Below are 13,888 nucleotides of genomic sequence, written 5' to 3'. Positions count from 1 at the left end.
CCATATTGCTTCACTGCCATTTTGACGTAGCTTTCATGTCAGTATTATTTAATGGTCCACCCTGTATGTACTTACTTTATTACACGTGTGCTTTAACAATGTTGCTTTCCATCTCAGAATACCGAACGTCAGGCTAATTTAATTATAGTTAAGTTTCGCTATTGCAACAAAAGTGTAATTGTGCAAGATTTTAAAGTTGTCTAAAAGTCGTTAATTTTCATATTTATTGATTATCACATTAAATGAGCTATATTCCAAAGGAAATTTGGAAGATGCTAGTGTTACTGTTTTCGTGGTAAAGAGGCACTCACTTTAAAATATTAAATGGAACATCCAGCATATTATCGAATTTTTGAATTTTCACCCTATATTACGCACATTGCAATTAATATAAAATTAAAAAATATATAAACAGGGACGCACCAGTCGGGAATTTAACCGTGTGAAACATAGAAAAAATAAGAAAAAGATATTTTGACAATTCATAACTTGCCTCAGAATCGACCTACGCCAATGGCTTTTAGATGATTTTTTTAGAGTAAAATTTTCGCTATATTTAACCTGAAAGCAAAAAACAGAGGCGTATCAGATAAGGAAAATTAATAATTAAACATAATTTTTTTCATCAGACATGAAGCCCTTGAAATATGATAACACAAATGATGACGTAACTCCACAAATTCCATACTCTCGGCCTATTGGCTCTTCAAAGACTCATTTTCGCAACTGTCAGTCACTATTTTCATTTCCTCTCCTAACCTCACTTCCAGTTATCGAAAACGTAAACAAACCATTCTTGGGGCCCACTTTTCAACCGACCAATTTCGCCTGTCTCAATTCTCCAAAACAAGTAAATGCACCGGAGGACCTCCCTTGAGTTCTGAGCTCCATAATTGATCTCCCAATATGGATGACAGCCCCTCGAAGAAGTCGAAAAAGAGCAAACTGAAGAAACCCAAACCGGCCCCCTCAGACGACGGTTCGTCGTCCAACGAACTGGTAATCGTTGACGAAAACAGCTCTAGCATGAAACCACTGCCAAAGCCATCTGCTACCATTTTAACCAAGCCCAACCCAAACTCTAACACCAGCAACAACAAAAAACGAAAGAAACGAGACAGCGCTTCTAGCGATGAGGAGCGCTGGCTTACTGCAATAGAAAGCGGAAAATTGGAGGATGTAGATGATGAATTGAAAAAAATCAAACCAAAAGACCCAGCTTTGATGACAGCAAGACAAAGGGCCATGTACGATCGAGGAAACGAAGGCGCAATCAACCCTACCACCCCTACTTTAATGTCTCTGCCCACTGGCTATAAGGAGAAAGTAATGACTGCAGAGGCCATACAGAAGGCTGCCATCAAGTCCCAGAAGCGCAAACAGCTAGCTGACGAGAAACGAGAAAAGGACAAGAAGAAGACCATGGAGCGGTTGTTAAAGAAACAGGACTCAAAAGCGACTAAACAAATCAAGAATAAAACGATAAGGGTGAATGCGCCTTCGATACTCTACAGGCAAAGTATTGAGAAGACTATCCTGGCCTTTCCAGAGGGAATTGATTATCCCTTGGAGAGCGTTAGAGCTGTAGAGCCCCCTAAGTCAAAGTTGTGCAGCATGGGGTGTGGGAATGTTAAGAAGTATTCTTGTTCAAGGACCGGGGTGCCTTTGTGTAGCTTAGAGTGTTATAAGAGGAATATTTCAAGTATAATCTTTTAGTAGAGGTTTCAGTGTTAATATAAGTTGCAATTATATGTAAGATATTCTTATTGAAATAAAGATTAAATGAAGTGATGGTGAAGTAGCGTCCATTTAGGAGTTATTGAGACTTCTCTACAAGCTATTCAAAAAATGTCATGAAAATTATTGATATTTGGAATAAGACTTGTGGATGTTCAAAGAGGGGTCAAAGGTATAAATGTGAAAACTGGGATTAAATAAACATGAGTCAAGTTTATTAAATACACGAAACCATGCAACTTTATTTAGAAGTTTCAGATGTGTGCATATGCGCCCTTTCACAAATTGAATCACAAAATGAAAATTGTTGATATTCAAAAATTCACTATTCAAAGAGGAATCAGGAAAAATATGGATAATAGGGGGTCAAGAAAACTTAGTTCAATCTATCAGGTGCACCAAACAGTACAGCTCTATCTGTTCCCATTTGAGTGATATTTGAGAATCGGATGTCGTAGACTTACAATGAGAGTTCCACACAGTTTATACTCATTTATTATTTCCATAAAATAATAACATTTACAATTATTATTCAGGTTACAGATGATCCTCCTATATAACATAAAACATCTTCGGTAGGTTTAATAAGCTCTTTTATTTTAGTAGTAATAAGATGTGAAGCGCTGATGAGGCTAAGGAACCTTCACTGCATCTTTTTGGTACCTCCCCAACCAAAGGTACCCCGAGGTTCTTGTTTCGGACCTCTTTAGTCGCCTTCGGTTGGGTTTAACCAGACTTATTTTCAATAATGGAAATGACACATTTTTATACCCTCATAAACGATTTTTGGTACAGTTAAGAAAGGCAATCGCACACACTTATAGGGACAATCATGGCGCACATAGACGGAAGAAGGCATTTTCGCAACATGATACCGGATTTGTGGCGTAGGCACCTGCGCCCGCGCATGTCGCACTTTATTATGGATTTTGCGTGTTTTACTACTAAATGATCGTCGTATCACATTGGAAAATTTGAGAGGTTTCAAGAGCGGCTCAGCCCCCTCCCCCTTCAGAGAGGGGGGCTCCGCCGCCCTCGGGAAATTACTTTAAGTATATTATATAAACATCTAAAAAACAATCGCCCCCCGGAGGGGCGGCAACAACGCACTTTTTTTAATACTGTTGCTTGATATTTGATTTCTTTTAATTAACATTCAATAGCCTAAGAACACTGAGAAAATGTCCCTTAGGGCGAGTTCGGCTCTGCTCAATCAGCCACGCGAGACAAAATGGCTGAGTGAAACAAAAAAGCGGAAGTCATATTTTCGCGTGACAGCAATCATTTTGTCCCGACCAGCTGTGCAGTCAAAACCGCCATTAGAGTGAGATAACGGTTATCTATTAATATGTAAAAGTGAAGCAGCAACTACTTAAGCGGTATTTTTTTGTTTATACAATCACCTCTAGTTGGGTATAATTTTAACAGGTCAAGATGAAACCTAAACGAGCGTAGGAGGGGTCAGAAAGTGTTGCGTAGAAGGTTTCAGCTCATCAAAAAGCCGGCCATTATTGGGAAAATGGTGGTGTACGAAGTTCTGACCAATCCCAGTTTACGAATAGCCTTGTTGACAGATTCCTGCGGCGATATGTCAAATCCTGCGTGTGCAAGTCATGCGTTGCAGCCTTAATTAAGTATGTAGACATTTCTGGATAAATTCCTCGGATAGAGTGACACATTATTGGCGATTCTATTGTGATGATGGCTGGCATACAATGGCCGCCAGAAGGACGACGTGACCGCATTTGGAATTTTTTGCAATGTGCTTCAAGTACAGCCATTTTGAAGCTTACAAATAATACTTTTGCTTCCTGTTCTTTTGCATATTTTGTGCCTTTTAACTACAACAAAACTGATTCGGAAAATACACGGGGCAGTCGGGGGATTTGCACATTTAAATTCCGACGACATCTAAGTATTATTACGGTTCCACCTATTCAGTTTCATCTAAACGATAACAAGGGAATTTTCCTCTATTGCGCACTCACACTAAGTTCATGCACGCGTTTAAGCACCGAACCAAACGCTGGTAAATCGACTAAACACATACAAACAAATGATTTAAAAATTGCTGTCTCAGAAATTTCTTCATGTTAACTTTGACAGTGACATGATGAATATTTACCATGACAGTGACAGGTACTACCCCCTGCTGTGCCGACTAAATAGATAATCGGTAAACTAAGTAAACAACTACAGTCTAATAGATTCTAATGATAAACGAATCAATGGCATCGCATTTCAACAGCAGATCTTCGTATGATTTGAGCAAAGAAGCGCTAAAACTACGGTGAAAAAATTCAACAACGAAAAAATAAATATAACAACCGGTCATTCATCTCTCAAGCTCTCTCTTAATTTAAATAAAGTTGCTTTGGTCCGACCAGCGGGAGCGTCTCTCGTTTGACTTTTTTTACAAAATTCTCCTTAAAAGATTATAAAGCACACGGGGAAAACGTCGGCCTGTAAATTGGCAGCGAGGCGCGCCGCAGCTGGTGGAGAATTCTCCTTTTGCTGGGGTGGATATGCGTTTTGGACTGAGATTAAATGGTGGTTATGCCTCGGACCGCAAATTCTCTCAGGTCGACGGGAAAAGTCCATATTTAAGACGAATATTTACACATTCCTTTGACTAGTATAAACGATTTTACTTATCTATGACTGGGCCAGGAGGGAGGAGGACAGAAAGCCTGCTAGACCCGAACCAAAAATACTAGTAAAACCCTATTTTTAATACATAAAAAAAATTATCTTTCTAATAGTAGAGCACCAGATGCCACAGAATTGTCATTACATGGAGTCAGTATGACGTCCTGTGTTATATCAGTTCGACAATTGATTCTCACTGAAAAATAGTATCGTACTAAATATCTCAAAGAAAAAACAAATTAACATTTATGTGTAACTAAAAGATGTCTCCCTGCGCTATGGGAAAACCTGCGGTCACCATTTTGTCACAAATTGCAGTCACTATGACTGACTGTATTTCTGTAATGCCGAAGCAAAAGCCCACTTTGGGGCTCTCGGAATCCTTCTCTGATCCTTCCTCCTCCTCCTTCCAGAGCCCGCCCACCCAGCGAGACAAAGAACACCCCAATGCGCACAACCATTCAAAATTCAGGGACGACAAACACTGAAACGAACACGGAGAATACAAACCAAACGGGGAACGGCTCACGATCATTTCATCGTATGTCCCGGATATTCTGCTTTGAGCCGAAGATTTTGAGCATTTGGTCCTCGTAGTCGGTGATGTTGCGTTTCATGATCTCCATGCAGGGACCCAGCAGACGCTCAAATGCTTCTACGTCCAAAACTACTCCCAAAATTATCAAAAAAATAACATTTCTCCATCAAACAAACTTACATGCGCACTTGACGTCTCCATCGGCAAAGGCAGAGGCGGCTCTAGGCCGATGCGTGACTAGAGCCAACTCCCCAAAGTACCCACCCTTGCCGATACGATTTATCTCTATCTCTTTTCCACTGTCGTCCAGGACGCTAATAACTACCTCTCCGCCTTCGACGAAGTACATGCCGTCAGCGGCGTCTCCTTGCTTTATTATCCGGGCTCCTTTGGCAAAAGTGCGGGGCACAAGAGCATCGGCCAGATTCATGCGCTCGTAGGGCTGCAAGGCCTTCAGCATGGGCACGCTTTCGATCAGGGCTTCGTACATCTTTCGTTTCTTGAAGGCAGATTTCAAGAGGATGCGCCTACGAGCCGCCAAAGATTTTTATATTTATGCAACCAACAATACATGCAGTCCGAATTCAAGAATTAAGGAGAGCGCCCGACAGGTATCACCCACACATTTATTAGAACAATTTTTGCTATGCAATTTATTGTTAAGCATATTAATATTTGTGAAGACTTTAAAAACTTAATTAAAGGGAGTAGGAACTCACCTAAAGGTCTGCCGATCCATGGCCCACAAGGAACCCTCGGATTGGGCCTGGATGGTGGCGGCCCGAGGCATGTTGTAGAGCAGGGCCAGTTCCCCAAAGCTGCCCCGATTGTCATACGTATGAATATGAACTGGTTCTTGGCTGGGGTCGCTTTGGACAAAAGCAAAGAACACGCCACTGGAAATGAGGATAAGTGATTATTAAATATCCTCAAAGAGTTCAAGTTTTATCTAAATCAGAGCTGAGACACATCCAGAAATATGATTAAAAAAAAACAAGCCAAAGTGTCCCTTATAAAAGGAGCAAATTTGAAATGTATGTAACTACTTTTAAAAGCAGGCTGCACCACTGAGCCTTTGATTCCCTAACTCCCCAAGGGTCAGTTTTTAAGCTATGCCATTGCGTTTTTCACAGTCGCCTTTAAAAATGATAAATCTCTGTTAAAAAGACAACCAGGGGCGTACCATGTGGGGGTTTTAGAGTATCTAAACAATCTTGTCTCGCCCCCTTAAAGAGACAATTTTCAAATATTCATAAATACCTTTCAAGGCGAATTACCCCACCAATTCTCTAACAATTGCTTTCAAAATATTTACTTTATTGAAAATTAAACAGCCATCAGTGTATTATAAACAAATTGTAAAAGGTACTAAGTTTTCCTTCTAGAATCAACAATAATTTAATCTTAGGTTTGTATATTTGGTTGCCTACCTTTTTCTTTTTTTAACTCGTTTCTAAAATTATGGAGGTAAAATGGCCACCGTTGCCTGCGCGTCTTTGTCTAACGCACAACTATAACACCATATTAGCAAAATCGGCCATTTTCGGTATCTAATAAATATCATGTCTCATTGAATTAAACATTTGTCCGTCCTAACCTACTTTTATATCGTTAAAAAATCCTTGAAACTCCAAAATAAATCTAAAATTTGTATCCAAAATATCGCCTTCAAAGAAGAAAAACTGCAAAACTATGAGTTCAAAGTACAGAAAACGATCAACGTTTCAAAAAGGGTTTCAACGCAACTAACCGATATGGCCTGAAGTGTGAGCTTCAAAGGAAAGCTAAATAGAAGTTTTATTTTCGTCGAAAAATAATTCAGCTTATCCATAAGAATTTACATTCAAATAGATCTCAAGAAGCATGTTTCTAAGCTTAAGAAGGATTGAATCTATATGAAGTTTAAATATATTGTAAGTATCGAGCAGGCAAGCAGTAACAAGTAACGAAAGATTTACACACGAAGTGAATGTGCCGAAAGCCAAGTTATCCATGAGAATGTACATTGAAATAAACCTTAAAAAACATGCTCAGAATCTTCAGAAGCATTACTTCCATATCTGAATCGACAGAACTGAGTAGACGAGGCAATTCCCAGTTTCCGAGGGGACGTGGGACGAAGGTTTGAGAATGTCAACCCTGCAATATGTCGTAAAAGAAGGAAAAATGCAAAACTTTTCCATTAAGCGATTTAATTCATTGAATTTCGATGGAAAACGCCCAGATAATCAATTTCCATTTACCATGATTCACCCACACTGATAATGGGGCGTCATGTACTAGACAGGATTTTTCCTTGAATTGGCGAAAATCATGAGCGCGCCGACAATTTAATTAGTCGAGCGCACACAATTAAAACCCGGTTAATTAGCCGACCGGCTCCATAGCAATGAAACCTGAAGCGCTTAAGCGAGTGCGCCTCGTAAATCTTAAATGGGCCCGTTTCTACACACACGCATAAAAACCATGATAAATAATTTCCATTGCAGCCTTGAACGCACCACGTCACTTGACGTCACCAAGAGCAAATTTGGGACGATGTAGATAGTGATAAGCTTAATCTCAGCATACAGGGTGGTTCACCCTGCATACAATTGATACATGAAAAAATGCTCGATTTTTGGTTTCAGGCGTTTTAGCTGAGAAATAATGGCACCCGTTTGGTTTGTTGCTACGGGGCAGTGAAATCTAGTTCAACCATTATAGAAGACGTTCCTTTTTATGGTACGTGCTTATTGTGGGTCGACGACATTTTCTGTATAATCCCATCACTAGCGAACCATCACTATAAGAGCACCAGTTGAGCGACCCAACGACAAATATTGTTAACACTAATAAGAAACGATTATTCGGATTACGCGGCTAGGTAGCCGTAGAGAGTTAGGCCTTAAAAGGTAGAAATTGATTCAGAATTCTTTCAGGTAATCGTGGTAACACGGCAAATCACTGACTTCACCAGGAGCTTGATATTCCCTTGGAAAACCTGAGATTATTGTGCTAAAATCAGTGGCGCTCCCAAAAGAGTTTGACGATCCAGGAAACTTTAAGTAAAGCATGCGCCTTGAGATTCTTGCAATCTCAGTAGATCTGAAGGACAAGATATGCCACTGACTTCAATGAGTGTTTGAATTCCTGATAACTGTTATGCAAATGCGAAGAAGGAATAACTAACATGAGACCTCTTGGTTATTTTTCCAATGGTCCGTTATGTGTGCGCTATTGCCATTTAAGATTTAGCCACAATGCCCGCACATGCGCGTGCTGATTTGGGTACAAGCAAATGTCGCTTTTTCGAGCTAATGTTAACAAAGATTGAACAGTATACATGAGAGTATGTGTGCAACACCAGCGCGTATTTCCTTGACGTAACGGTGAAACACCGACAATCGATAGAAATTCTCAATGTTGCGATATGGGATTACGCGACGCTGTTGCCCAGTGCCGTCTATATTGCTGTGAAAGGGTGTTGCTTTTTTTGATATTTATTTATAATTATATTTATAATATTCCAGTGGCACTACCAAAGTTTTTAATTTTCTATTGTGGAAACCGCAATAACATAAGAATGACTTAAAAAGACACCTATGCTATTGGAATTTGACGTCACAGATAGAGCTATTGTAAAAGAATATAAGAAAAAATATTCAGCTATTTTATGAAACTCCAGTGGTGCTATGAATTTTAAAATTCTCAATTGCCGAAAGTAAAATTTCTTGGTAGTTACAATTAATTCAATGCTGCCAAACGGTATTGTGATGCGATGTTCCGTTGCATGCCTGTACATTCCTTCAAGTTTGGTAGTAAATGAATTTAACTATCAGGAAATGCCGAAAATCGAAGATCTTACTTACTAAACATTTTGAAAATGGGCGATATCCATGGTTGGGAGGTAGATCAGTCGAATAGTCTGTGTCCGGCCACGGTGTGCTTTTTCTTTCATCTCATCCTTCTAAGTCGATATCGTGCCATCCTACTATTACTAGCGAATTCCCAACTTTCGCGAATATTCCCAATTTTCGCTAAAGTTCGCCAGCGACTATTCCCACTTACATCACTAATCTTGAGGGTCACCGTTAATTAAAAATAGCCCTCCCACACAATTTCTCTCTTTCTCTCTCTATCTCTCTCTCTCTCTCTCTCTGACCACTTGACCATCCAGGAAGGAAACAACGTTTGTCCGCAACGGTTTAAATTAAATCTCCTGATTTATTCAGGCCGGACTATTAAAATCGATAAAAGCCCGGGTCTCGGCCCACAATGCACCGCGGCCTCATCATCATGCTGAGACATTATTTTTGTAACCAATATGTTTATTTTCTTGAGATAATTTATATTTTGGGAGCTAGAGACATTCCTCTTGGCTCCGATAAAAGCGGTCGTGCCAGAAAAACGCGCTTTTAATGAATTTAATAAATCGCGACAATTAGTTTTTGGCCTGAGACACGTTGGCAGAAAGACCTCATAACTGCATACTTTCAGTCTATGGAGAACAATACGACAATTCGGTTTGTTCCACAGCAATTGAGCACCTTTTGTTCCATACATATTATTTTACTGTTTTGGCGATCATCTGACACACACAATGTACAATGCAATCGGTAATTGTTTGCGAAAATTACCCATAATTTCCATTACAAACCGCAATTTCCATGACTATTCAATTGCCCATTATTATAGTTCTCCATGCAGACAACCAACAATACACACATAACTCCAATGATGATCTCCACCTCACCTTATTAGCTTCAATTAACATCCACAAATCACACGTCACTTTTGACAACCGCACCACATTCATGTGGCGGTTTTAACGTGAATTTGATTCTCTGTTTTCTCACCTTTGGATTACGTAGAAGTTGTCGCCGTCGTCGCCCTGTTTGATGACGATATCGCCCTTGTTCACTCTCTTCTCGAACATGGCGTCCAACACCTCGTTCATCTGGTCCTTGTCCAGAGAGCGGAACAGGAGGATGTTACGGACCGCCTCCGAGAGGCGCTGTCTCTGCTCGTCAGACTTCGGGAAGATGGTTCGGGTGCCGTCGTCGTCCTCGTCCTCTTCCGGGTCATAGGTCTCGGCGAATACCGACTTCCGTCGGCTCTGGAAGCGGCCCACCGGAGGTTCTGCAAAGTGGAGTTTAATGGGAAAAGACACGATGTCGAGGTGGTGGTAGTCGTTTTTAGCTGAATTTTTCGGAGAAAAATGATGCTGAAGTCGATTTTTGACTATCGGAAACTTCATTATGTGCAAGATGTTTTCATTGCGCCACTGAGCGATTTTTATGTGCGGCTGTTTAATCTTGAATATTGGAAAAAAATTGTAACTGACCTTCTACGCCACTGAATTTCAGGTCAAATTATCGGATGACCTTTGGGAATGAAGTATGGTAAAACGTGGTTGGTTACGAAACAGTGGCGTAGAGCGGCCAATGATTTAAAAAAGTGAAAACTGCGGCTACAATAAACGAACATTTTGAAAAATTTTAACTGCTCACATAAACCTTCTACGTCACTGGATTTTAGACTGAATACACCTAACAACCGGGAATAAGTGGGAAAGCTTACAACTAGATTGGTCAATAACCAGTGGCGCCAGAATCACATTTTATGCTTTAACGCATTAGCTAAAAAGTGCCTGTAAGATCTAAATAAGCTTTGTATACCACTGAATTTTGGTAGGAATAGTTACATAAGCACTGAATATGAATAGGGAAATTTGCAAGTTGAATGGTTAAGAAACTGACGCAAGGGAGCCACATGTGACAAAGCGAAAACATGGATAAAATAGGTAAAAGTGAGAATAAAAAAACTAAAACTTCTCCAATACACGTTTCCACGGTCCTGAAATTTAGGGTAAAAAAATCGCTCCTCTATTTAGGAGTAAAAAGGAAATTTTGCAATTTAATTGGTCTAATAAACGCTGGCGTAGGGAAGTGGCAATTAATTAGGTGAAGAGCGTTCTTCAAGGTAGCTAAAAGAAAGGAATCAAGAATAGCCCATTACAAGGAAAATTTTTAAAAACTTCCCAAATAGACTTTTTATGTAACTGAAACCTGAAATGAATGAAATTTGCAAATTGATTAGTCAAGCAACAGTGGCACAGAAGCTCCTTTTTTCTCCACACAGCTGCGAAAATCGAGCTTCTACGGCACTGAATTTAACCGGGACGATTGCCAATGTGTTATGAAGAGAGGGTGCAACTTTAAAATTCGTTGAATAAGGAACAGTTGCCCCCCACCAGCGCTGCTTTTTGATTGATTTCGAAGTGCATTTTGATGGGAAATGGTAATCGCAGAATAAACCGTCTATACCAGTGAATTTTAGAACAAATAATCAGAGACGTATAAGAAATAAATAGAGAAATCATCAACGTTATTGGCCAAGAAATACTGGCGTACAGCACTCTATCAATAAAGCAATAAAACACTTCAAAAATGGTTGAAAATGAGGATTTTTTAAAAGTATTTTGATTACAAAAATTGACTTTCTACGGCACTGAATTTCAGGCTGAAAAACGATACTTGAATAAACAGCGAAATGTGTAACCTGATTGTGCACGAAACAGTAGCGTAGATAAGCCTCACATAATGACCCAAAAAGGTCTTTTATACAAAATAAAGACTTCGGTCAGGTTCTTTCATTCTTCAAGTTCTCATACATATTACATTATTTATGCTCATTCGCTCTACCCAACGTTTGGTGCATACCAATGGAGCCACCAGACGAATATCATTATTCGCATTTCAAACAACCATCAAAGGCATCAATTCTCATTGGGAATGATCAATGAGAATCCATGACGTTTCACTTATCAACCTAATAATTCTAAAGATAAGGGGGACTTATGAGCTTTAATTAACTTATTAACCAAATAACTTAATTATGATAAATAGTCTTAACATCTGACCAAACAGTACTTTACCTTGGCCCACTGGGGATTGCTAGAGGCTCATAATCTGAGGGGGAATGTCTTCTGGGCATTAAACTGCTTCTCAAGAAATTAGTTACTTTCTAAAAGCTGTGGAACACTCAACTGAAACCTCAGGAAACGAGTCGTTTTTTGAGAGCTCTTCTTTGCAAATTTTGAGGCTGATTTAGTGTTAACCACGAACGCATTTTTTTGCGGATAAATCTGACACCAGAAATGGGCAAAAACTGACCTAAACGACCTTTAAAATCACATTAATCACACGAATGAACCTGCTCTACATCTCACCAGAGAAAACCTCTAGATTTTGATTAATGGTTTTTATAAATTGCCCCGACATTATTGGGAATTATTGAGGCCCCCTGAACTAACCTATCCAATTCGACAAGTGTGGCGGTTTGCAAGATTGTCTATTATTGAAAATTTGATGATGGACAAGGTCAAAGCGTGTGTTGGGAATAAGATAAGTCAAGGCGGAGGAAATAGGAATTTTTTTTAATTCTTGGGTGAAATAGTGGATGGAAGCTTACTGGTGTGCTCCAACAGTATTTCAGTGTGTGTGAGTATGAGTTAGGTCAAGTTTCCAGAAACTTTTCTGGAGAATAAAAGTTCCTACAAGGGGTTTCTATGTAGTTGATCAATGAATTTTCAAGCTCATGAGGTAATCAATGAATTAAGAAACCTTTGTAGAAATTTGTTGCTTTGACAGAATTCAGGGGATACAATATGAGGTCAAGAAACCTGGGAAGTTTATATAATGAGCCAAATTATTTCATAAGCAAGAATTAAGAGAAAAATTTCAAAAAATTCAAATTTTCCTTTCTCTAACTTTTCATTACTCGCTCTTTTCCGATTTTTTGAAAAAATCGTACTGAGGGATAGAAAAAGTCTCTTTAGCTGCCGGCAAGTTATTTATTTCCAACTTTTCAATGAAACCTCTAGTGAGGTAATTTAGAGCAGAGACTTGGGGCTGTAATATGACATTGTAGTGTAAATGGCTCATTAGTTTTTGTGTACCAAAAATCCTTAAAAATACCTTGAAATATTTACTTCAAAAATTTCTCGAGTATGTACACCAAAATTCCTTAGCAATCTGCCCCTCAAATCACATGAAGAAACCTGGCAAAATTTAAGAGAAACCTACTAGGAATCGCTACTTGCTGACCATCATTATCCAATAAACCAAAAAATAAACACTTTCTAAACACTACACGCTCCGTTTTATACCAAACACTAACTTGCATTCTTACCCTCTTCATGAGAAATTTCTGATTCATCAGGCGAAAGTGTCTCCGAAGGCCCGGCCCCCTCGTAAAGTAGAGCACTGCACCGGGCTTCCCTTAGCCTGCTAAAATAGTCTGCAGCATAGGTTACCACATCCCCTGGCTGTTCCAGCAGGTAGCTGATGGTGAACTCAAGCAGCACCTCTCTGAGTTCGCCGGGCACTTGTACCCGGGCCCCCACACTACCACCGCGGTTCATATTCCCTTGTTTCTTCGTAATTTTGAATGCTTTTGTATGCCTGAATGGGGCTGAAAAACCCAAGACGTTTCCAGGAGTAAGTCTAGTGTGTTAGTGAACGTGAGGCATGTGAGGTAAGAAGTCACAGGACTCTGTTCCAGGCAATGTTGGCTGGGAGCACTGGGTTTCGCGTTGAATTTGGGGCACTCGCGGCGATTAAGGGGTCACTGCATAATCTGTGGGGAATTGTTTTAGGTCCAAAGGCGTTCCTGAACACGGTTCACGGGACCTTTCCCGTTCGATCAATGATTAATGATCGGCGGCGAGGAACGACGACCTGACGACTGACAGCCCGATGACAGCACAGGTGGAAAAGTTGAAAATCGCGCCGCTGCATTGCCACGTCTCTGAAAATTCTATGTTTATCCCAAAAATATATCTCGCATAATTTCATAATTGTTCTCAGCCAAATTGTTTTCATTCATAATTTCTGACACAGATCTATTTTAATTGAACATGAAGTGAATTAGGAATTTAAATAATTTAAAATTTAATAACCTTGTTATAGGTGTAAAAGT

General features: G+C 39.7%; 2 protein-coding genes across 2 annotated transcripts; one reads left to right on the top strand and one right to left on the bottom strand.

Annotated features, from left to right (window-relative positions):
* The first annotated feature begins 775 nt into the window (after positions 1 to 775).
* Positions 776 to 1,810, top strand: LOC136410989 (INO80 complex subunit B). The gene has a single exon (XM_066393385.1). The coding sequence runs from the start codon at positions 907 to 909 to the stop codon at positions 1,714 to 1,716; it is 810 nt and encodes a 269-aa protein (XP_066249482.1). The 5' UTR covers positions 776 to 906; the 3' UTR covers positions 1,717 to 1,810.
* A 406-nt stretch (positions 1,811 to 2,216) lies between these two features.
* Positions 2,217 to 13,672, bottom strand: Pka-R2 (cAMP-dependent protein kinase type II regulatory subunit). Its single transcript, XM_066393659.1, has 5 exons — positions 13,100 to 13,672; positions 9,763 to 10,045; positions 5,644 to 5,820; positions 5,105 to 5,451; positions 2,217 to 5,053 (listed from the first exon to the last, which is right to left on the bottom strand). Exons 1-5 carry the CDS (start codon positions 13,329 to 13,331, stop codon positions 4,923 to 4,925), a joined length of 1,170 nt encoding a protein of 389 aa, XP_066249756.1. The 5' UTR covers positions 13,332 to 13,672; the 3' UTR covers positions 2,217 to 4,922.
* Between the last annotated feature and the right edge of the window lie 216 nt (positions 13,673 to 13,888).

The sequence above is a fragment of the Euwallacea similis genome, chromosome 9, assembly GCF_039881205.1.
Source record: "Euwallacea similis isolate ESF13 chromosome 9, ESF131.1, whole genome shotgun sequence".
NCBI classification, from domain to species: domain Eukaryota; kingdom Metazoa; phylum Arthropoda; class Insecta; order Coleoptera; family Curculionidae; genus Euwallacea; species Euwallacea similis.
The sequence above is the reverse complement of the archived record's forward strand: the minus strand, read 5'-3'. Positions and strand labels throughout refer to the sequence as shown.